At 39.4% G+C, this 25,598-nt stretch overlaps 2 protein-coding genes and 2 long non-coding RNA genes across 4 annotated transcripts in view; 1 reads left to right on the forward strand and 3 right to left on the reverse strand.

The window, feature by feature from the left end:
* The window catches only part of Stlk (Ste20-like kinase), a 58,196-nt gene extending 42,941 nt beyond the window's left edge, over positions 1 to 15,255 (reverse strand). Inside the window, exon 1 of the mRNA XM_041777450.2 lies at positions 14,893 to 15,255. Coding sequence (XP_041633384.1) covers positions 14,893 to 15,199 — 307 coding nt within the window. The 5' untranslated portion in view covers positions 15,200 to 15,255. The remainder of the gene's footprint in view (positions 1 to 14,892) is intronic.
* On the reverse strand, positions 13,886 to 14,857 carry LOC108081301 (uncharacterized). The gene is made up of 3 exons (XR_001770951.3): positions 14,292 to 14,857; positions 14,140 to 14,164; positions 13,886 to 14,080 (listed from the first exon to the last, which is right to left on the reverse strand). It is a non-coding gene; the product is annotated as an uncharacterized lncRNA (long non-coding RNA).
* A 1,516-nt stretch (positions 15,256 to 16,771) lies between the features above and the next one.
* Positions 16,772 to 17,792, forward strand: LOC138929657 (uncharacterized). The gene is made up of 3 exons (XR_011445882.1): positions 16,772 to 17,163; positions 17,222 to 17,621; positions 17,689 to 17,792. It is a non-coding gene; the product is annotated as an uncharacterized lncRNA (long non-coding RNA).
* Positions 17,793 to 18,464: 672 nt separating this feature from the next.
* LOC121503225 (myb/SANT-like DNA-binding domain-containing protein 1) lies at positions 18,465 to 20,577 on the reverse strand. Its single transcript, XM_070285999.1, has 4 exons — positions 20,487 to 20,577; positions 18,947 to 19,160; positions 18,776 to 18,888; positions 18,465 to 18,715 (listed from the first exon to the last, which is right to left on the reverse strand). Exons 2-4 carry the CDS (start codon positions 19,114 to 19,116, stop codon positions 18,465 to 18,467), a joined length of 534 nt encoding a protein of 177 aa, XP_070142100.1. The 5' UTR covers positions 19,117 to 19,160; positions 20,487 to 20,577.
* Between the last annotated feature and the right edge of the window lie 5,021 nt (positions 20,578 to 25,598).

Below are 25,598 nucleotides of genomic sequence, written 5' to 3' on the forward strand. Positions count from 1 at the left end.
GTCAGTACAAAAAATGTACTGGCAAGCAGGGAGTCACTAGATAGCCTGAGCACGACTAAGTCAGTGCGGACCTACTGGGTTCCCAGCCACCAAGGCATAGACGGTAAGAAGACCGAACGAACTTGCCAAAAAAGACGTCGGACTGGCGAGTGAAAGAGCAGAAAGCGTTCCTGTCTCCTTAAGAACGCTCCAAAGCGAGCTAGTGAGACGGGCGAAAAACTCACTCACTACGTGCTGCATCTTCCACGGAAGGATTGCAGAATGTTAGTGGGTATTCTAAAAGGTCACTGCCTGTCTGCTGCACATGCTTGGTATTACCGACAACCCCAGATGCCGGAAATGAGATGAGTCCGAGGCAACTGAAACCTGGGAGCATCTCATTTACAAATGTTTTTTTTTTCCAGATTTTCTTTGTTTGGCTGATCTGTAGTGAGGGAATTAATGTTCTCGCATATCTTTTAAAGGTATCCCAGAAGAAGCCATAATTATTAAGATTCGTTAAATATTGACTGAGATAGGATGGTTGCAGGCTCAAAAAATGTAGTTTTCCAGAAAACGCGTTTAAAGTTTTATGTTTGCTCCTCCTTTAAGTCGGTCGGGTCATAACTTTTAAACTATTACGTAGCAGTAAGTATTTAATTGCTCGTCGAACCCGTCTGAGGGCGGAGTATGGGAGCGGATGGTGCAGTGCGTCAAACGAGTGCTGCGCCATAAACTGAAGGAAGTCGCGCCGAGGGATCATGTGTTGGAGAGTTTCCTGATCGAGGCGGAGAATGTGGTCAACTCGCGTCCGCTCACCCACTTGCCGGTGGATGCGGACCAAGAGGCGCCGTTGACGCCAAACGATCTGCTCAAGGGAGCAGCTAAGCTGCCGAATACGCCCGGTTTGGATGCGGAGCTGCCCAAGGAGGGTTCTACGTGAAAGCAGTGGAGGATTGCCCGCATGCTGCGAGACAGTTTTTGGAGGAAGTGGGCCCTGGAGTACCTGCCTACGCTTGTGCGCCGCGAGAAGTGGTGCCGGAGACCGGAGCCCATCCGCCAGGGCGACATGGTCTTCGTCTGCGATCCTGCCTTGCCCAGGCATCCTGGAGGAAGTCTACAGCGGAGCTGATGGAGTCCTCAGACGCGCCAGTGTGCGCGTGAACGACAATGTCCTATCTCGAACAATGTTGCGGCCTGTCTCAAAACTTGCAGTTTTGGATTTCAGTGAAGCGGTTCATCACGGGGTCGGGGATGTTGACGGCCAAACATTGTTATCGATAGGTAGAATAAGTATTACAAGGAAATTCTAGTATTTTGTAAGTTATCCGATCTTGTGTGAATTTCTTGGCCCTTGAAGTACGGGCCTACCAATTTCGGTACTGTGAATGCCCCCAAAAATGTGCTTTTCATTGTCTTGTGAATTGTAGGAGGGCACACTGCGGTAAGATTAAGTTCGTTTGAAATGTATTAGGCTAATTTAATATTTCACAGAATAAAACGCGCCCTACAGCCACGGCCATAGGCCCTTAAAGTAAAACCCTCCCTTCGGACCTACTTGTGTGGGGGAGTCGATAAAGGCAACTCCACATGATGCAAGACAGGTAAATTAGCCCGCTTTCAGGTAATGTTACACAAAAACTACATAACCAATGGTCATGCATTTTTTTGTTTTAAATGACAGATACATTCATTACCTCTTATTGAAATTATGTTTGGTTTTGTTTGGGCTTGTGTAAATCGATACCGGCCAGGTATTCCATTATCTTCGCCTTTTTCTTGCTAAAGAAGTCTATAACTTCTGAAGCTGGAATCAGAATCAGAATCAGTTTTCATCGGTTGCGTCCAGCTGCGAACTGGCAAAAACGAAACAACTCAGGGTAAAATATACCCGAAAATACCAAAAAGTACACAAACTACAACTGCAAACGAGGACCTGTTCAACAAGTTTATTCCATCTCCGCGGCAGGTAAAGTCTCAAAAAGAAATAGAATAAAATGATTATAGTCCAGTCTATTAGAAATTCCCCATATATAGGCTTACTTTTAGTAATAAAGTCAAAATGACAAAAAAAATGAAAATTTAAAAACAAAATAAATACTTATTTTTTTCAGTGTTCAAAATATTTTTATTTGATCTAATAAACTAAAATAAAGCAAACAAATTAAAAAACTTTTGTTGTTAATAATTCGTTTTCACAGGAAAAAATCGAAGTTTTCACCTTGATACCCAATAAAAATTACAATTACCTTATCTGAAAATTTTTCGATTGGCTTTTTCATTTGGCCAAAAAAAATTCTAGAAAATGGGCTTTTTTTTGCCAGTTACTCAGATGTCCCCCCTTAAGGGGGGGAAAAAAGCCCATTTTCTAGAATTTTTTTTGCCAAATGAAAAAGCGAATCGAAAAATTTTAAAGTAGGTTTGATAATGTTAGATGTGAACTACAAAATAAATTTTTTTTTAATAAATCGAAAACAAAATGGCGGCTGTAGGCCCTATTTTTTTGAAAGGGGTCCATGGTCGAAAACCTAACGTCCTTAACTTTTGATCTAGAACAAAAAATCAAATTTTGTTAGTTTCTCTATCTCAACCGCTATCGACACACGTAGGATTTTTTCGATATTTTGATTTTTAGCAAAATGGTGAGTGATTAAATAAAATGTTCAATTTTCATGAAAAAAAACGTCACAAAATTGTTGATAAAAAAAAAGTAAGCAACAAAAAAAAAATCCTACGTGTGTCGATAGCTATATGTATAATGGATATACTGTCAAAATTCCAGATCGATCGGTTAAGATTTGTTCGAGTTATGTTTTCGGCCAACTCAAGAAAAGTGGTTTTGAGAAAAACGCGTTTAAAGTTTTAAGATCGTATTACATGAGAGGCATCGCCGCAGAATGAAAAATTTCGACACTTAGACACATTTTGCCGGACTCTATCTTTTGGTATGTTATTTTTAAGACCCTAAAGAATTTTTTAAGCAAAAAAAAAATGTCCGATTTTTAAAAAAAGTTACTCAGATGTCCCCCCTTAAATGCCATTTAAATTTTTCCATTATCTTATTTGAATTAAAAGTTATGATTTTTTCAAGGTAAAATGAGAAAATGCGCTACTGTGCGACGTCAGAGTGCCCCTTTTTAAATAATTTGGAATATTTATAAATATTAAAGATTATATTTAACTTATTTTTACGTATCAAATTGTATGGTATAAAACTTAAACCACCTTAAAAAAAATTTGTGTTGTTTTTAACTAGTTGTTTGGCATGCAAGTCTATCAGACTTGTAAAAAGCCAAGCTTAAAAGCTTTTACGTATGGTGGTGTGGGCTTTTTTGGGGCTAATTTTATAAAATCGAAGCCGACGGTGACCTCTAGTCTGCAATTACGAATGCTTAAAGAAATAATAATATCAACTTTCCGAGATACATTGTACGGAAGGACACTAAACTGATTTCGAAAATTAAATGCCATTATGATCTAGACGTATGGAAACATTGCATGAATAGGATATTTTTAAGATATGGAAGAATAACATTTTTATATTTTAAGATTTATTGCTTGAAAAACAATTAATTTCTTATTACTCAGATATATTATTCAGATATATGTGTGCGCGGCTGTAAATAGGCCAGCTCGTTGATGAGGAGCCCGCGTATAAGCTCGCTTATCAGCTCACCAGTCAGCTCTACTTTCCGCCGCCAGTGTGCGTGCGGCCTATATTTTTAAGAGAAGGAGAGCGACAGAGTGCCGTTTTTTTATTGATGAAGCACCGTTTGTCCTTTTTGTCATCAAAATTTAGTCACTTTTTTATTAAGAAAGAAAAGAGAAAATGAGAGGCTCGGCAGAAGTCGCAGCCTGCACGTTGATGACAGTGGCCTATTGATTACAATTGGTACTGCAGGGTACAGATAGTTCTTTACAAATATCGTTTATTTTTGTATACTTTATGATGTATGAAAAAAAAAAGTAAAATAAAAATTTACAGTGAGTCACAAAAGTATTCGTTGCAAAGGAGGTTATGAGGAAAATGTCAATTTTCAATCAATTACAATATGCCGAAAAGTACGGAGTCAAAACATTTTTCAAAAGAAAATTATATTTAATCCTTCAAATATATTTCTAGTAATAGAATAATAATAGTTCTTTTACCATAATAAGCGTAGTTTTTCGACTGAAATCAAGAAATTCCCTGGAAAATTGGCCACGTTTTGGCCGAATGCAGTAATTGACTATCAGAGAAGATAGGGAAAACAAAAAAAAAACAGGAAAAGCATACGTACATTTATAGACTGCAAAAATTAACACCGTCATGACCACATCCGTAGGAACAAATGTACTCACTTAAACTATCGGATCAGTTCCTAGAAGCCATGATTTGCATGTTAGAACCTAAAATAAAATCCTTGTTTTCACCTATCAACATGTGGAAGGTATTTTCTTTGAAAATATGTTTTTTTTTCGACAGGATAATAATTGCTGGTACATATGTATATATTTATATATGTATATTAACGTGCAATTTACCTTACAGTGCCACCCTAATGGGTCCACAACCCGACAAGTTCAATTTCCACCAGTACAATAGCGCCAAACAAACGACTTTTGAAGTCAAGATGTGGGAGATGTACTATTGAAACCAGGCTTAAACAGAGCCCATACGTTAGCCCTTCTGAAAATCTATGACACCATCTAAAATTCCAGGTACATCGGATTTCTTCCGAATAAGGAATCTAGACATAATGCGAAAGAAATTGTTGAATATATCCTAAAAGAAGTGCCCAAAATGGGTAGAGTCAATACAAAGACGATTATAAGCTATTAAAGAAAACAAAGAATTGCACATAAGATAACATAACATAATAACTAAAAAAAAAACGAATACTTTTGTGACATGATATTTTGTAGTTCAAATGAATTTCTTAGAAATTCCTAATGTTTAATATCTGTGTAGCATATAAAAAAACTAAAATTATAATTTTGATACTTAATCATTAAAAAAAATAACATATTTTTTCGCCGGGTACCTTGCAACGAATACTTTTGTTACACTACAGGCTCCTGGAAAATTTTTTTTGGCCAAATTCGTTTGCTTTCTCTTATTTGCCGACGATATCAAGGGCGTCTTCCGCGCAGTAGGGGCATGTTAGTCCTCTTTTTTTCAAAATTTTTCGGATTGAATCCTCATGAAGATCGTTGTTGTACTTCTCCTTGATGTCCTGACTAATTTTCAAGGCTGTTAATCGAGGATTCAGCTTCGCACTCTTCAAAACGTCCCGCTTCTCTCGATCCGTCAGCTTAGGTGGCCTTCCACAACGTGGCTTTGACCTAATTGACCCGTTTAAAACAAAGTTTTTGAGACCTATTTGTATAGAGGAATGAACTCTGCCAACAATTTTCCCAATTTCCCACAGAGTTTTCCCCTTATCTCGGAGTTATACAATTAATATCCTTAAATCGGGATCAATTTCTTTTGATCTTTTGCCCTTTGCGATTTTTTCCACGAAGTAAAGAAATTAACTCAAAGGACGAATGCAAAGAAGTTATTAGAGCTTTGTTTACCGTTTTTAGTAATCTAACGGTGCCCAAAGCTGCATACAGAGCAAATACACATCGTTTTTCAAATTTGTACGCAAACTTTTTCTGGCTAAAAATTCGTCACTTTTTCGTTTTTTAATTTTAATAAATAAAGTATATTATGTATGAAGTATATTATGACAATAAAAAGGAAATATATATATAATCAATAAACGTGTACAAAATATTACAAAAATTTTAAGTCGATATCAATTATATATATACAGTGACGAACTTAATTTTTGGTACAGTTGGCATGTCTGACTTTGGCACCGTTTTTCTCCATTAAATATGGCGATATTTAAATAAAACAAATTTTATTTATATTCTTTAATCAATTTGCAACTAAAATAAGCTTTTTTTTTCTTGTATATCATTTTACTAATTTAACAAAATTAAAAAACTAAAAAAACACCTGAATTTGGCTGAACAAAATTATTGGCACACTTGGGTAAATGTGAATTATACTGTAAAATATGATCGATCTGGCCACTTTTTCATCTTGAAAAGCCCCGTTATCTGTACTTTGAGTATTTACCAACACACATTTTCAAGCTAAAAACGCAGAAGTGCCTTTTTTCCGAATAAAATCAGCAAATTTTACCAAAATGAGCGGAAAACAAAAGGAAACCACCAAGTCACAAGGAAAGATCATAATGTATTTGCACAATCAAGGCAAATCATATGCTGAGATTGGGGAGATGATGGAGAGAAGCCGTTTTACCATCCGGAGCATTGTTCAGCGCTTTAAGGGAGCCTCATCGTTGGAGAGTGCTAAGCACACAGGGCGACCTAAGGCTTTGACCGAACGTGAACGCGCCAATATAATCCGAAAGGTGAAGGTGAACCCTAAAATCTCTTCCACGCAGATTGCAGCAGAAATAAAAAATGATTTCGGGAAGGATATTCACCCTATAACAGTTCGGAGGACACTACATGAAGCAAACTTCGTATTCGACGAGCTTTGAGTTGGACGTGCTTTACATCGCTCTACATTTATTCAAAGTTTTCTTAGTGAAATCCTATTTATCAAAGCCCAAATTTTCGGCAAGTGGTCGGTGTTTCCGTGAACTTCTTAATCAGTAAACAACCGGACCTTTTTAAATAAAGTCTGTGACTTTATCGTCGAAAAACAATTTCGGTTTTACAATTGCCTTGCCTTTCTATTCTTGTGCATTGTGTTTACCGCTTATCGCTGCATCGCCTTGTGTTGTTGTTGGCGCTAGCTAAATCAATAACACAAATTTCTTATTTTTCGGCGCTTAGATAAAAGCTTTTATTTTTGCGCTCTTCGCTTTTTGTTTTGATCGGTCTGTTCGCCGCGAAACTTAAACAATTTTTTTTTCCAAATAAACAATTGTATAATTTGTTTTGATCGGCCATTTCGTCGCGCAAATAAATTAATCCAATTCGTAATTTACTTGGATAAAGTATTTTTTTTATTCTAAAAATGGCTACATGTTGTTTCTCTAAGTGCCCGAACGGCCAAAAAATTTTTTCGCGGCATGTCACTGTCTACTGCTGGCTCTGCGATAATATCGCTCACATTGGATGCGCCGATCTGGGGCAAAATGGATCGCGTATCACCGATCGCATTCGGGAAAATCCTGGATTGGACTGGACGTGCCCGAGCTGCCTGCATATCAAATCCGATATGCGGGTCTTCATGAGGCAGACTCACCTGGAGTTTCAGTCGTTGGCGGCCGGCTTTAAGGAGTTGTCAACTCGCTTCCAGAAGGCGGAACACCATTTCAAGTCGCTAAAACTGCTAAGTGACCCCGCAAACAAAAACAAGAGCAACTTGTCTGAAAAGTTCTTAGCTCTTCCAGACCCTGAATGCCCCCTTATGCAGTTCACCCCACGTGCCAAGCCTGCAGCCGTGGATAACGGCTCTGGTGATGATGCATCATCGATCACAACTTCTATGGTTGAAGATCTTGTCAGGCCGTTGGATCAGCAGCCTGTCAACGTTGTCCGGGCGTCCACGTTGCACGCTGCTGCCTCTGCTGAAGTTGCTGCACCAGTCCCCATTCTCGGAGGGGGCGAAGCCACCATGCTCCCGGTTCAGCAGCCTGTCTACACCGATCAGGCATCCACGTCGCGTGCTGCTGCCATCAACGACGCGTCGGTGGTGTCAAATCCCAACCCAGTGGCTCCCCCGGTGGTCACTATCTCGGTGCCGGCCGTTACCAGAAGCGGCCCCCAACAGTCGACAATTTCTGGCGTTGCCAAACGCGGACCGGTGCCTTTGGCTGGTGTTGCTCCGAAAAAACAGATTTTTGTTTCCCGCCTCAATCCAGATGCTTCTGAGGGCGACGTTAAGACCCACTTGAGCAGCAAATTGAATGTTTCTGTTACTGAATTTAGTGTCTCCAAATTCAATTTTAAGGAAAGACGTGATATATCTTCGTTTAAAATTACAATTTCTGACCAACTATTTTCTAAGGCTCTTGATCCTTCTGTGTGGCCTAAGCATGCAATTGTTCATGAATTCGAACACAAAAGTACTCCTCGTGCTCGCGGGCCTCAAACTCCCTCAACTAGGCCTCCAAAAAACTAATAGACTCTTTTGTTCTTCACTATCAGAATGTTCGTAGTTTACTTGGCAAGCTCAGTAGGCTGCACGTCAATAGTGTCTCTTTCGATGCCAATGTTATTGTCTTTACAGAAACATGGCTCAACTCCTCTGTGTCTGACTCTGAGATTTTTTCAGGGAACTATGCCATCTTTAGACGTGATCGTCCTATACGGACAGGCGGTGGTGTTCTCATTGCGGTTAAATCCGATCTGGTTTCCAATATCATTTCTAAAACTGACACTGATATAGAGTTTGTGGCGGTTCGCATCCAGGTTTACGATTATTCTATCTACGTTTCATGCTCGTATATTCCACCTAGGTCTGACACTGATATTTATATGCAGCATTTATCCTTAATTCAAGAAATTCATTCTTCCCTTGGTATTAATGACCACCTTATCGTCACGGGTGATTTTAATCTACCCTCCATTTCCTGGATGCCCTTACCTGATTCAAATGTTCTTGTTCCCTCCTCACCCCACGATTTAATTCATGGTCTCATTGACCATTCATTGGGACAATTAAATTTTGTTAGGAACTGCAGTAATAACGTCTTAGACCTCATCTTTGTCTCTGAGTTTGCCAATGCCTACGTCACTAGAATTGACCCTCTTTCTAGTCCTGAGGACGCTTATCATCCCACTCTGGAGCTAACCCTCGAAGCCTCCACACCATTATTATTGTGTCCGGAAGCTGAGCCTGCAACGTTTCGTTGCTTTCGAAAAGCTAAGTTTACAGAAATGAACCACCACTTATCCTTAACGGATTGGACTTTCTTGAACTCCACAGAGGATCCCTCAGACATTGTTAAGCGTTTCTATGAAATAATGTACTCAGTTTTCGACATGTATGTCCCTTCATTTCCCTCACCAGAAGTTTCTCATAAGCCCCCTTGGTTTTCTCGTCGGCTTTCATATCTAAAAAATCTGAAATCCAGACTGTTTAAAAAGTATAGCAAATTTGGTCTTCAAGTCGACCATTCGAGATATTTAACTGCTCGTACAAATATCCTAGCACACAATTCTGAATGCTACAGAAACCACTTAAATCGGTGCAAAATTGAGTTTCAGGCTAACCCGAAGCAATTTTACGCTTTTGTAAACTCGAAACGGAAATCTCAACAATTTCCTTCATGTCTTCATTTCGATAATGCCTCCGCTTCCAATGAGCCTGATATCGCGAACCTGTTCGCAAAGTTCTTCCAGACTACATACTCACAAAGTAATTTCGATAATAACTCAGAGTATTCTTTTCCACTCCCGCATTCCAATTGCATTTTTATGCCTGTAATCAGCGAAGATGATGTTCTTCATAATCTTAGAACAATCAAACTTTCCTTTTCCTCTGGTCCAGATCTTGTACCTAGCTGTGTTCTGAGAAATTGTGCCAGCTCATTATGTAGACCATTGTCTAGACTTTTTCAGTTATCACTTCAGCATTCGTTTTTCCCCAAAGTTTGGAAAGAATCGTTTATCATTCCGCTTCATAAAAAGGGCAGTAAATCTAATATTGAACACTATAGAGGTATTGCAAAACTTAGTGCGATTCCCAAATTATTCGAATTTCTAATTACTACTCAGCTTCAGCACCAATGTAGCTCAATAATGTCCCCCTCACAGCATGGCTTCATAAAACGTAAATCAACGTCTACAAATCTCCTTGAGTTTGTTGCTGTCATTAGAAACGCATTTAAAAATAACACCCAAACCGATGTTATCTTTACAGATTTCAGCAAAGCTTTCGATTCGGTGAATCATCAATTACTGCTGAAGAAACTTTGTCTGTTGGGTTTTCCGGTTACGTTGATCAAGTGGATTTCTACTTATTTGTCGAACCGTACTCAAAGAGTTGCATTCAAGGGTTCATTCTCAAACCTTGTTCACGTGACTTCTGGTGTTCCTCAAGGGAACCACCTCGGTCCTCTTCTATTTGGCATTTTTATAAATGATCTGCCCCAAGTTATTCTCCACTCTTACGTCTTGATGTATGCTGATGACGTAAAACTATGTTTGCCTCTTGTGAATCCTGACTCTGCTCAGCTTTTGCAAGCTGATTTAAACAACATGATGTCCTGGTGCACTCACAATTTATTGTTTCTTAACAACTCCAAATGTAAATACATGTCGTTTTACCGCAGAAATTGTTTCCAGGCTAACTATTCCTTAGGCACGAGTGTTCTTGAACGTATCCACTCTGTAACGGATCTTGGTGTTCTATTTACCCACAACTTGAGCTTCACCGATCATATCGGTATAATTGTTGGTAAAGCAAAGGGTGTTTTTGCTTTCGTAAAACGATGGTCTAAGGAATTCGATGATCCCTACACTACAAAACTTTTATATATATCCCTGGTTCGGCCCATACTCGAATATTGTTCGTGCGTATGGTCCCCTCAATATGCAAAGTATCAGGATCTTATCGAATCGGTACAGAAACAATTCCTTTTGTTCGCTCTTCGGGGTTTAGACTGGGACCCACATCGCCACCTTCCTCCGTATGCCGAAAGACTACGCCTTCTGGACCTGCCCTCTCTTAAGGATCGTCAGACCTGCCATGGCGTGATGTTCCTGCATAAATTAATAAATGGATATATTTTTTCCAGTAATCTTCTTAAACAAATACGCTTTTCAGTTCCTTCTAGGCCATCACGTTACTTTCGGCCTATAGCTTTGGATATTTGTAAAACTAATTTCGAGGCACACGATCCTTTTCGCGTTTTATGTTCGCTTTACAACGACATGTACTTTCTGTTATATTTTGAAATGTCATTAGACTTTAACAAAAATAATATCTTAAGACACCTATCCTTGCCTCTGACCACCTGATGTGAGTCGGAGCATATCATTAAAAAACACTCCTTATCCGGTCTGAGGTAAGGATATGGATTTAAAATGGCAGATATTTGCTATTCTTAATAAATAAATAAACTACAAGTGCCGCGTTGCTCGGATGGCCGCCAAACGGTGTGGAGAAAGCCTAATATCGAACTACAAAAAGAGAACCTTGCAATGTCCGTAAAGCATGGTGGTGGAAGTGTCATTGTGTGGGGTTGCATGTTCGCTGCCGGTGTCGGAGAACTCCAATTTATAGAGGGCGTAATGGACAAAAAATATTATTTATATATTTTGAAGACACATCTAAAAAAAAGTGCCGAAAACTTAAATTTACCTCCGACATTTACATTTCAACATGACAACGACCCGAAACATACGGCTCATGATGTGCGCATGTGGCTGGCATATCATGTAAACATACTTTGCCGCATCCGCCACAATCTCCAGATCTAAACCCCATCGAACATTTGTGGGAAGAGTTGGACAGGCGCGTAAAAAAACGCTCCATTTCGACTAAGGCTGAGCTAAAAGTGGCGCTTGTAATTATTTGTAATAATTTTGTTCAGGCAAATGAAACTGTTTTTTTAGTTTTTTAATTTTATTAAATTAATGGGAAGAGAGAAAATAATGAAATAAATCTAATTCTGTTGGAAATTGATTAATGAATATAAATAAAATTTGTTTTATTTAAATATCGCCATATGTAATGGAGAAAAACGGTGCCAAAGTCAGACATGCCAACTGTGCCAAAAATTGAGTTCGTCACTGTAGGTTTTTTTTGCGATCAAAGTTAGGCATCGAGTTTGTCCGCATACTTTTTCTTGCATGTGTACATACACTTGCTCTCATATCTCTGCGTACAGGACAATAAAAAATCATAAAATTGACTTTAATGTCAAATAACTCTGCAAATATTTTGCACTGCGAATCAAAAATTGGTTCAATCTATTAGTCATTCAATTGACGTCGCCTCTTTATTTTTGCAGAATTATGAGCCTAGCGGTTTTCTTATAATGACCATTTTACCCAAACCCCTTTAAAAATAGCATTCTCAAAAGTGTGCGTACAGCAAAGAAGATTGTCTTTTATTTACTGATTAGTAACTTGTCGGGTAGCCCTTAGTCTTCAAAACTTCCCTCAGACGTTTAGGCATCGATTCCACTAGTTTTCTTGTATCCTCTGCTGTTATTTTCTGCCATTCCTCTAAGATTACAGCCTTTAGCATAGGTTTGGATGTAATGATGCGTTTCCGTATAAGACGCTCCAAAAGATCCCACAAATGTTCGATTGGATTCAAGTCTGGTGATTATGGAGGAGTTCGCAACTGTTTTTTTGTATTATACAGAAGTCAAAGCTTGACATTGTGGGCAGTGTATTTCGGGTCATAATCTTGTTGAAAAATAAAGTCCCCTTCCAGACCTAACCGTCTATCACTTTCAACCAAATTTACCTTCAGTATGTCAATATAGGCCCTATGGTCCATAATTGAGTCTATAAAGGAAAGATTTTCCACGCCGTTGGCCGCCATACATCCCCATATCATAACTTTGCCTCCTCCATGTTTTACGGTAGGCATTAAAGTTTGCTTTTCCAAGGCAGTACCACTCTTCCGCCACACATATTTTTTCCCCTTAATGCCGAAAATGCAGAACTGGCTTTTGTCCGAAAAAATGACTTTATTCCAAATTCGGATGGCTCCGTTATGTGGTCATTTGCAAAATCCAATCGCTTTTTCTTATTAGTTTCGGAAATAAAAGGTTTCCTTCTGGCCACGCGGCTTTTGTATCCACCTTTTTTTATTGCCCGTCGTATGGTATTATCTGATACGGTTTTGGAAAACCATTCCTCACCTTCCAGTTTAAGCTTGTGCGCTGTTAATTTTGGATTGTTCTGGACTAGTTGGAGAATTTTTGATATTTCTCTTTTCATTAACTTGCTTGGACGGCCAGATCTGGGCGCTGATAAGATACATCCCGACTTTGCGTAATTGGTAATAACTCTTTGAACAGATGAGTGCGATCTGCCAATGGATTTTCCAATCTTACTGTAGCTTTTGCCTTTAAGATGCAGTTTAAGTATGATTTTTCTTTCGTAAGCGCATATCTGCTTTCCCTTAGACACCATAGTCACAAATGCATATATTACCAATTAAAAATTGATTAATCAAAGAATCAAAGCGAACTTTAAACAAAAATAGAATTGCATTGGACATTAAATTACGATCTTCTTTGCTGTACGCACACTTTTGAGAATGCTATTTTTAAAGGGGTTTGGGTAAAATGGTCATTATAAGAAAACCGCTAGGCTCATAATTCTGCAAAAATAAAGAGGCGACGTCAATTGAATGACTAATAGATTGAACCAATTTTTGATTCGCAGTGCAAAATATTTGCAGAGTTATTTGACATTAAAGTCAATGTTATGATTTTTTATTGTCCTGTACGCAGAGATATGAGAGCAAGTGTACATATGTATGTACATATACTTCAGAGCACATTAATGCAAATCTGTTACTACCCTGCAGTACCATTCATCAACAATTCATCAACGTTTCATCAATAGCCGAAGGGGTGTTGTTGATGATTCATCGATGAATGGCCATACAAATTACTGATGAATTTAACATGGGCATGTCATAGGCATTCATCAACAACAATTCATCAACAATTAATCAACAATTCATCGATGAATTGTTGATGAATTACTGATGAAAGGCTGATGAAATGTTGATGAATTGTTGATGATTCATCGATGAATTCTTGATGAATTGTTGATGAATAATCAACAATTCATCGATGAATCATCAACAATTCATCAACATTTCATCAGCCTTTCATCAACATTTCATCATCAATTCATCGATGAATTGTTGATGATTTTTTTTTTTTTCATATATAAAAATAAAACTCTAAAATTTTTATTAATATTATTTATTCTAACTAATTCTATAACAAAACTAAAACACAAATATAAAAAATTAAGATTAAGCATCCATATATTAAGAGGCCTGAAGGTCTTTTTGATTCTTGGTGTTCCGCTTTTTATTCATGAAGACCAAATTTATTGCGCAGTATCTTCTCTGGAGGCTCAGTTTTAGTCACTTGGGAAATTGCATCTACAGAAAAAATTATAATTAATCAAGGGAAAATATATAATTTAATTAAATAAAATTACCCAATATATTGGCCATTACTGCAGTCTGAAAAGAAAATACATACATACATATATAAATATAATATATTAATATATTATATACATATAATAAATAAAATATTATATGTACATTTATAGGCTTCTATTTAATTAAGAACAATCTTTTTACTCACCTTTTTTTATATTTCAATATGGCCCGGAACGTAATTATTGAATTATTTGATTTCTTAATATTTTTAACACACGACACTTCTGCAGTGGAGAACACTTCAACTTGTAATGCAAAGGGAATAAGAAGAAGCAAGACGAAACCGAAAGCCGAAGACCGAACATTTCTTTCCCCCTTCTTTCGCTCTATCACCATCTCTCTCTAATTTTCGGACAGTTGCGTTTCTTAGTTTGTTTCGGACTTCAATAAACGAAGCCCATGCAAATTGTTTTTGTTTTTTTTTTGACATGCACCAACAAATCGGACTCGAAGGGAGTTCGGGTATCCGAAGGGAGTTCGGGTTCAAGTAGCAGTCGGCAGAGCGTCGATTCTGTCGACGTCGCAGTCGGCGCGTTGATGAAAAGGCCTATTGATGAAATGTGGTACTGCAGGGTATACAAACATATGTATCTACATATGTACACATATATGTACATAGGTTTGTATGTATGTATGTACATATAAGTAGTTAGTGGTCGAGACAGCAACATTTTTGTGTATGAATGTATAAATCGAAATGTTAAGTGGTTGTTATTAGTTTTATTATTATAAAACTACTTAGTTACCAGTAGTAAAAACGTTTTGAAGAAGTATTTGACAGTTTCCAAAGCACATGTATGGGAAAATCAAATAGGCATACTCCTTATGTATAAAGCAGTGGATGATAGTATTTATATTTCGATGTTTAAACTGACGAATGTTTAATACTTGTTTACATATAAAATCAAACTTTTCCATTTTCTGATCCAGTAATATTTTTTCAATAACAACATTTCTATTTGAATTTCTGAAATTTGCTTTGTAAACGGATCCAAATTGACCATCTTTAAATTGTGCTAAGAAATTATAGTGGTTTATATTGCTACTGAACATCAAGAGGATTAGTCCATAAACTACTCTTACGAAATATGGTTTTAAAATGTGTCAAGATAGCACCGATTAGGGATGTAAACAATATATCAATACATCGATATTTTCTAATAACAAAAAATATTTAAATGTCATTTTTGTTGCGGTAACAAAACATTCTGTCCTGAGCAACGCCAGGCTAGCTTAAGATGTCCCATGGCAGGTTCGACCCGGTGACCGCAAGTCCGCACATTGAAATACCGAAAATGTCGGACGTCTCATCACTTCGAAAACGCACATCACTAACATCAAAACATAAACAAACCAGCAAATTTGGACAATTTGGAAAAACAATCGGCAAATTAAAGTGTGTGTATCGGGTATAGCCTATAAGTTTGAATGATATGTCTCAATGAATAAGCACGAGCTGTCAAAATAAGACCTAAAACCCCAACGATTCGGCCCCGACGGGACTACCTTGTATCATTGTGTCATGATTTGGTAGGGCTGGGAAACTATCGATAGTGGCACCATTCTATATTCTCGATGTTTTGAAAGCGAAAAATTCGATACTATCGATAGTATCGATCAGCTTTTCGGATGTTGAATGTGCTTTAATGTTGTGTGGGAACACGAGTTTCACATTTGTGAAAAATCCCAAATTATACAGTATAATACTGTCTTCCCACACAGCACATTTGTGAGGAACGTTTGGGATTTTTCACAAATGTGAAACTTATACAGTATAATACTGTCTTCCCACACAGCACATTTGTGGGGAACGTTTGGGATTTTTCACAAATGTGAAACTCGTGTTCCCACACAACATTAAACAGTATTATACTGTATAATACTGTCTTCCCACACAGCACATTTGTGAGGAACGTTTGGGATTTTTCACAAATATGAAACTCGTGTTCCCACACAACATTAAACAGTATTATACTGTATAATACTGTCTTCCCACACAGCACATTTGTGAGGAACGTTTGGGATTTTTCACAAATGTGAAACTCGTGTTCCCACACAACAATAAAGCACATTTAACATCCGAACAGCTGATCGATCAGCTGTGGCTCATGAAAACGTAAACAAAGGCTGTCGAATTGGCAGTTGCAAATTTGAAATTGAGCATTTACCAACTATTTTGGCTGTTGTACAACAGCAAAAGGCACAGATTGCGTTAGAATTTATCAGCAATAAATTTAAATGAATTAAATGACAAGGAATTTTAGTTTTTCTAATGATTTTTCTCTAACAAAGAGCAAATTCCCCGAAGAGTGTCTATAGGTGGTAAGGCATCCAAAATCTTCAAAATAAGGTAGAGGCAGGCGGTTTATATTAAATAGTAACAATTGGGGACATATTGGGGCAAGAATATACAGAAAAAACGCCAACAACTACTTTGGGCATGCTTGTAGCTTTGGCGCCACGTTTTAAATTCCATATCTCATTTGTTCCTCTCCAATTTGTTTACATTTTCGTGGTGAATGGTCAAATTAAGAAGAAGAATCACAGTTGCACCGAAAAACTATCGCCTAACTATCGCCAAACAAACCGTGTTTAGATTTTAATGTTGATCTAACGACGGTCCATTTGGGAAAATTTGGAACGGCAAAACCTTATGGACCGTTTGTTCAACGGATGTTGAATGTGCTTTATACGGTCTTCCCACACAGCGCATCTGTGAGGAACGTTTGGGATTTTTCGCAGATGCGAAACTCGTGTTCCCACACACCGTCAAAGCGCATCTGGCATCCGAACAGCTGATCGATCAGCTGTGGCCCATGAACAAAGGCTGTCGAATTGGTTTTTGCAAAATTAAAATGGAGCAGTTACCAACTACTTTGGCTGTTGTACAGCAGCAAAATCTTAGATTGCGACAGATTTTAATGTCGCTAAGTGTAAATGACGACGACGACTTGGAAGCTCTCCTTGAAGTCTATTGCTCTACCAAAGAGCAAATGCCACGAAGCTTGTGGATGGTGGTAGGTGCTACCAAAATTTAATTAAATACAGATTAAATATGATTTGTAAATTAAATAGAAGCGATTCGGAACATTTTGGGAGAAGGATATACCGGAAAACAGCGATGAGTTCTTTAAAGAGAGCTTTCGAATGGAGAAGCGTACTTTTTCCTTTTTGGTGGATCGCCTAGAAGTTCTCCGAAAGAAGGATACCAACTGGCGAACAGCAATTTCTTTGGAGAAGAGGATTGCTATCGCCTTGTACACCTTGGGATCATCCTCGGAGTATCGTTCCATTGGAAGGCTATTCGGTGTTGCACAAAACACTGTGTGCAAAATCCTCCATAAATTTAGCCGGGCTGTCATTGCCGAGTTTGCCGGTGAATTCATGTCCCCTGACTATTTAACTCTGGAAAAAGTTGAGGAGTGTGTCAGGGGCTTTGAACTAATTGGATTTCCCCAATGTCTAGGAGCAATTGGTAATAAATTAATTCATTAATCAGTTCACTTACATATTTAAAATATATATGTATATCTATATTCTAGATGGTTGTCATATCGAAATAAAACCATCGGCAGCAGATGCAGTCGATCATCACAACTATAAAGGTTGGTACTCAATAGTACTATTCGCTCTTGTGGATTACAGGCAAGTTACCTGCTCTTTAGATGTTTTATAATCTGCTAATTGTATTAAATTGTATATTAACTATAGGTACAGATTCACCTACGTAAACATCGGCTCTGCAGGGCGTTGCAACGACTCGACTATTTTTCAAAAGTCTAGCCTTGCAAGGAAATTGGGGTCGTCTACATTAATTTGGGAAAAATCAAAGGAAATCTGTGGCGTACAAGTTCCGCTGCTGCTTATTGGAGACTCGGCTTTCCGATTTTCCCAAACGCTGATGAAACCAATCCCATTTTCGACGACCGCGAGCATAGAAGAGCGCACATTTAACTACAATTTGTCCAAAGCTAGGCGAGTTGTAGAAAATGCTTTTGGGCATTTAAAGGCCAGGTTTCGGTTTGTTGGAAAGGGACTTGACAGCCACTACAAAAACAATAATGCAATTGTTCTAACCTGTTGTATTTTGCATAACATTTTAAATGAGCACAACAGCGTTATTAATGATAATTGGCAACTGGCTACCAGTGACCTTCGTGAACAACCCAATCGAACCAATATGTCTGCAGATTTTAGCCAGCCTGCTGAAAAAGTTAGAGCAGCAATTGCTCAATATTGTCTTAATGGAAACAAAAATATTTAAATAAATAGTGGTTTTATTTTTTAAGCTCTCCTTGATTTTGCTATTTAATTTGTTTTAGTTCCTGGACTCCCTCAAAAATTGGAGAAGTTCCGACTGGAACTTCTCCTGGCTGTCCGCCATTCGTTGCAGAATTTCTGTCTGCGCTTTCTGCTCCTCCAGCCTCTCTCGAGCAATTTCGACCAGCTCACTCTTTTGTTCTAATCTTGCTCTTTTGGCCGGAGGCAAACTGCCGGAACGACGACTTCCACTCAGATTTGATTCCTCCGGGTCCTCTAGAACTTCCTCCGAAAAGTACTGCGTCGTATCTGCAATAAAAACATGTTAATTATTGAATGTACATAAGAACTATCTGGGAGGGAACTTACTCTCGTTGTCCACCGTATCCTGCTCCAAGTTATGGACACGGAACGAGCCGAGGAACGCTTGCAGCGTCTCAAAATGTTGCCAATCATTTGGCCCCATTTTGTTTTTTTCCTGCCTGCAATAATAATTTCGCGGAATTAATTAATGCAATATATTCTGGTACTCATATTTACTTGTATTTCCTTGTCATGTTCTCCAGCTTCGTCTTAATATCCTTCCAATATACATCATACCCAGCCTCCATCAAGGTCTGGGCCATCTCCATATACACATGGCTATTTTTTCGCGATCCCCGCAAGTGCTCAATATTTTCCTGCCATACATCGATGAGCAGGCACTCCATATGCAGGGTCCATCTCAGCTTCCCACCGGCGGTTCTAGAATCATCTGCAAAATTAAAAACAATTATCAATATTAAAATGTAAACAACCTGTTAATATACAACCTGTTGCATTGGCGCCTTCCATTTTTCATTTGTTCCTCGCAAGTTTGTTTACATTTTCGTAGTGAATGGTCAAATTAAGAAGAAGAATCAGAGTTGCACCGAAAAACTATCGCCAAACAAACGGTCGTTACATTTAGATGCGCTTTGATGCAGGGCCAATTGAGAAAATTCGGAACGGCAAGACCTTATGGACCGTTTGTTCAACGGACGGTAGATGCGCTTTGACGGTGTGTGGGAAGACCCTATTAATGTTGTGTGGGAAGACCCTATAAAAGTGAAAATTTGACCAATAATACGAAAGTGTATACACACTTGGCGATGAAGGATTGAAATATGGAATTTAAAATATGGCGCCAAAGCTACAAGCATGCCCAAAATAGTTGTTGGCGTTTTTTTTTTTGTATATTCTTGCCCCAAATTGTCTCCAATTGCTACTATTTAATATAAAACGCCTACTTCGTCTTTAATTATAGATTTGGGAAGCCTATACTACCTATACACACTCATTGGGGAATTTGCTCTTTGTTAGAGAAAAATCATTAGAGAAACTCAAATTCCTCGTCATCTAATTCATTCATTTTAAGTTAGTGCGGATAAAATTTTACGCAATCTGCGCTTTTGCTGTTGTACAACAGCCAAAATAGTTGGTAAATGCTCCATTTCAATTTTGCAACTGCCAATTCGACAGCCTTTGTTTACGTTTTCATGAGCCACAGCTGATCGGTCAGCTGTTCGGATGCAGATGCACTTTGATGCAGCTCTGTAGGAACACGAGTTTCGCATCTGCGAGAAATCCCAACCGTTCCTCACAGATGCGCTGTGTGGGAAGACAGTATTACATTTATAATAACAAACATATATTTTAACATACATTGTTTTAACGTCCGCTCTGTCCGACGTGGAGTTTTGTATTGTTTTCATTTTTAATAAGTGTCTGTATGTGTGAGCGCAGTTTTCAGTGTCAGTCTTGTAATTCATTAATGACCCTATAACTCACATCCTTTTATTTTGTAATCTTGATGGAAAAAAGCTTGCATTATTATCATTACCATTATCCAACAGTGATCAGTGATAATGTTGTTCTACTGAAAACAATTATTGCCTTGTCTTTTTATAGTATTTTTTTTTTAGAAATATGGCAATTTTTAAAAAATTTCTAAATTATAGATGTTTTAAAGTAAAATAATTTGGTAATGTATTACTCACCATTTTGGTTTATTTTGGGCATGCGTAATTCATCATACTATATTCATCATACTATATATTACCTTATTTTGTTCGTGGTAAAGCATTCGTTACCATGTTGGCTTCCAAAACCGGTTTTTTTCTTCCAAGCATACTGTTTTTACTAGCTTCTCTATGTCCGCTAGCATGTTACTTTCTATAAGATTTTAAATCTAAAGGTGCTATCAAGTTAAAACCGTCAAGTATCCATATAGAAAACCATATTTTGTTATCTTATTTGATTTTTAAATAAAACTAATATATAAATAAAATGGTTTTACATTTGCGGTTTGCTGCCGTCTTAATTATAATATATTGCATTGAAACAAAAAGTCAACATAATATAATTGAAGAAAATGCTATGAACAAGCAGTTGGAAATGCATATTGGCAAAGCAAAAGATACAAACCCAACAAACTTTATTAGACTGGTGTTATTGCGGTTAATATACGGAATCGCCTCTAGTATGGGTATAGAAGATAGATTGGAAGATACATTTAATGGGGCGTTTATACCTCCAGGAGCTAACGATGTCATTGAAGTGGATAGTGACACTGATGGGTTATTGGAAAATGTTTTTGCCGGAATATAAATAATGTATTTGTTTGTTTTTTTAAATTAAAATTATCCAGATATATATTATTAATAAAATGTTATGTTTATGTATATGCACACATATATATGTACATGTAAGAAAAAAGTTATAATAAAAAATTAATATTGCATTATATCTAACTTTAAAATAAATTTGTTTCAGATATACATACATATAAATGTACATATGTATGTATGTATTTACCCTTCAGTTCCATTCCTCCCGGATTCCCCAAGGATTGCTTGGGGCACCGGGATAGGTTCCCGCGGAAATTCGAAATTCCGCGAGGAATCCGCACCAATCCCCCGGGACAGTCCCCGGGAATTTCGAACTCGAATCCTCCAGGAATCCCGCGGGAATCGACGAGGAATCCCGAGAAAATCGTCGCGGAATCCAGCGGGATTCGCTAGCGGAATCCGCCAGGAATTCCAGATGAAAACCTATAGAAAATTCCTGAAAAATCCCCCCTTCCTAGTAAAAATCCGATGTAATTTATTCCTTATTTATTTATGGATTGTACATTTTTATTTATGTTCACTTTTTTTTGGTAGCATTACATATTTCTGCATAATTAAACATATGTATGTAAGTTAACTATGGTCAGCCAGACCAGAGTCGTTGACCACAGTCAACATCATAATGAAGCTCCGGCCAGACTGCTGACCCAGCAATTTGCCGGATGCTCGTGCACAGACGGCAGACACTGCATATTTGCGTGGCCGCTGTGAGCCTTTGTTAGCTTTAAGTTCTTTTCATATATTCAGTTCACATTTGATATTCAATAAATCAAGAGCACCAGCTCTCATTTATGAAACTCCGGCACTTAGCCGTTAACTCTCTTATTAATTATTATACTGACTGAGTCACTAGGCCAGCGGTATCGAAGGACAGTCATCCTTCCACCGTAATCTCCCTATTTCAACATAGGAGCAGTACGACCATCCCTTGGGATCTACAGCGACGTGAGCCACCACGGGCAGTAACCTTCCGCCGACCGCCCGCCACGGATATCCAACCAGCGGCAGTAACCTACTGCCGGCCCAGACAATCAATTGAGGAAGGAGGTCGAAGCGACCACCCGACTCTCCATTGGCTGCCAACCTTGGCGGTCACCAATACCCAGCCGGCTCTACCCCTGCCACGGAGGCATAGCCAGCCGGCTCTGCAATATAAACAATTTACACAAATTGGAATATTACCTATTTTAATTGGCGCCCAACTAGCAGAAGTTGGAAGATGACAGCGGCGCAAAGCGCAACCGTTCAGGGAGATAAACACACCATTACAGACCATGTAAGTGGGCCCTTCGGCCAAACTTTTTACGTCTTCAACAAAAAAATACTCCATAGTTCGGACCAGGACACAAATAAACAAGTCTAAAGTGATTTAAAAAAAAAAAAAAAAATCTATTTTAAACGTTACGACTTTAATAGTGTTTAGTGTTTATTTCTTTCATTAATATTTTTTCGCACTGTGTACGCAACATAAATTCTATGCAGCGGTGTACTGTTACCCTTCAAATACTTTTGGTGTAGAAATTAGCGTATTGTGGAGGATAAATATCAGAGCCAAGACTCTCATAATTGAGCATACCAAATTCGGATTTTTATTGGGCATTTATTATTTAAATATATAAAAGAAAAAACTTTTTTTCTGTGTGCAGATATTTTATTTGGTTTCTATATGTCGCTTCGCTCGAATAAAAATTCTCGGTATTAGCTTCGCAGTACAATTTCATTATTCTTTGTCTCCACTCTACTGCTGCGAACCCGATACGGTCGCACATGCATTTGTGTGGCAATCGTTGTTTTTTATTTTTTCTTTGTTTATCATAGCGGAGGCTCAGACCCCGCGTACCCCACACCTTGCCAGTGCTTGGCAAGGCGGCAGCTCGATTCAACGAGCGCACATACATCGTTGATAAGCGGCGGCTCCGTCCCAGCATACCCCTTGCCATGCCAACTGCCTCCAAAACAGATTGAGCAAGCAGTTCTCACCAGTGCGATTTAGCTCCATTACACATGAACTCTCCGTTCGCACAATACAGGCATAGTGACTCAGAATCCGACAGAGAAGAGCCCCGGCGCACTTCCACCCCCACTCAAGAGCCCCCGCGCACTTCCACCCCCACTCAAGAACCCCCTAATACCCCCCAAGTAGAGATGATGGACTCGAACCAGCTTAGGGGTGTAATCCAGGCCGCCATTAGCCAAGCCCTGACAGAGGCGGCCGGCCAAGCCATGGCCAGAGAAGCTGAATTACGCAAAACCATTCAAGAATTAGCCGTCAAAGTTGCAGCGGTGCAAGCGGCACCCGCGCAGACGGCAGCCCCCAAAATCAAGGTCTATGAACATTGATATTACGGGCAACATCCAGTGCAATGAGCCCCTGGATGCCGTAAAATGCTTGCCCGAGTTTACGGAAGCACAAGAGTCATATGTCTCTTGGCGGCAGGCGGCGGTAGCCGCATATTTCATATTCAGGAACTACGTAAATAGCTCACGCCACTACCAGGCGGTCGTTATAATTAGGAGCAAGATGTGCGGCCCTGCCGATGCGGTGCTGTCTTCGTTTGGCACTATACTGAATTTCGACGCGATCATAGGTCGCCTCGATTTCACATATAGTGACAAGCGCCAGATACACGTTATCGAGCAGGAGATGGGTACCCTCAGACAGGGAAGCCTCATTCTCCTACAATACTATGACGAGGTCGAGAAAAAGCTCACCTTGATTACTCATAAAGCCACGATGTCGTACTAAGCGTCGGCGGCAAGAATCTTATGTGAAAAGTTCCGGGACGACGCGCTCCGCGTATTTATTTCGGGACTCAAACGCAGACTTTCCGACGTCCTTTTCTCGGCGAAGCCGGAAGACATGCCAACTGCGTTGGCATTAGCCCAGGAAGTGGAATCTAACCACGAGAGGTACACATTCCCAACTTCGTTTGCAAAGAGCCAAGAGGATAGGGATCGTAGGCAAACCCCAAAGCCACAAGATCGCCAACAAGAAAAATCCTTTTCTCACGCAAATCAACAGTTCGGTGCTGGTAAAAACCTGCACTTTAGCAAACAGCACAGGGCGCAGGTACATTCTGTACAGCAAGAAAATACCCCGGAACCGATGGACATTGACCCATCCATTTCCAGGATGAGACAACCGACCCAGACACAGGCTTATCAAAACGGGAAGCCGACCCCCTCCGGTCGATCAGGCCCTCACAAAAGACAAAGGGTTAATCATATCGCTCAAAGCGTATATCAAGCTGAGGGTACGTACGCAGCCGCAGCTTCCAGCGCGGCGGCCAAAGTCGAAGATGACGCCATCTCTGAATACGATTCAGAAACGATAAATTTTTTAGGGGAAAATCCCTGCTACCCGTCATCAGACGAAGAGTAGCGGGGAAAGAAATGAAGTTCCTCATCGACACGGGCGCGTCGAGAAATTTCATCCGACCTCACGAAGGTTTAAAAGGCGTTCGGCCCGTCGATTCCCCTTTCACAATTACAAAAATCACAAAGAAATGCTTTGTGTCATTATTTAATTTAAAGACTACTTTCTTTCTACTACCGGACTTATCCTCCTTTGATGGAATAATCGGCCTTGACTTATTAAAGCAGGCAGGGGCAACGCTTTGCCTAGTTTCCGGTAGCCTAAATTGGGGCACCGAGGCGGAGAAAATCGAGTTCCACACGTGCACTGACGTAAACTTCACCAGCGTGAACTGCTCAGATGCACCGCCATCGGCAAAAGACTCGTTCTTGAAAATGCTGAAGACCAGGAAAAAGGCTTTCGCAAACCCTAATGAGGCTTTGCCTTACAACACATCGGTGGTAGCCACCATCCGAACAGTTGATGAGTAGCCCATATACGCAAAATTATACCCGTATCCCATGGGAGCAGCGGATTTCGTCAACAAAGAGATTGAAGATCTGCTTAAGAACGGGATAATTCAGAAGTCGGTATCCCCCTACTCAAAACGCTGGAAAAGCTGCTGGACCTATACATCACCAACGATGTAGGGAGACAACTGTCGACCAACCAGCACGCCTACACGAAGGGGAAATCAATGGAGACGGCACTACATTCGTTGGTAGCCACCATTGAGAGAGCCCTAAACAATAAGGAATATGCACTTGGAGTGTTCGTGGACATATCCGGGGCATTCAACAACGTTAGCACGGACGCAATAATGGATCGCCTAGAAGCGACCAACTCGTCCCCCGCTATCAACTTGTGGATAAGAAATCTTCTAAGTTGCCGGCGGGTACAATCAGATTGGGGCACCGCTTCCATGGTGAGAGGAGCGCACAGAGGCACGCCGCAAGGTGGGGTTCTTTCGCCCCTCCTATGGAATCTGGTGGTAGACGACCTAATCAAGAGATTCGAGAGGAAAGCACCAAAGATAACAGTTTATGCGGATGACATAAGCATAATTATCACGGGAGTCTGTCCATCGACCCTCAGCTCGATCATGGAAACACTGCTCAGGGAGATATGTGAGTGGGCGGAGAAGGTAGGATTCAATATCAATGCGGATAAGACGGACCTCATTCTCTTC

The sequence above is a fragment of the Drosophila kikkawai genome, chromosome 2L (genome assembly GCF_030179895.1).
Source record: "Drosophila kikkawai strain 14028-0561.14 chromosome 2L, DkikHiC1v2, whole genome shotgun sequence".
Taxonomy (NCBI): Eukaryota; Metazoa; Arthropoda; class Insecta; order Diptera; family Drosophilidae; genus Drosophila; species Drosophila kikkawai.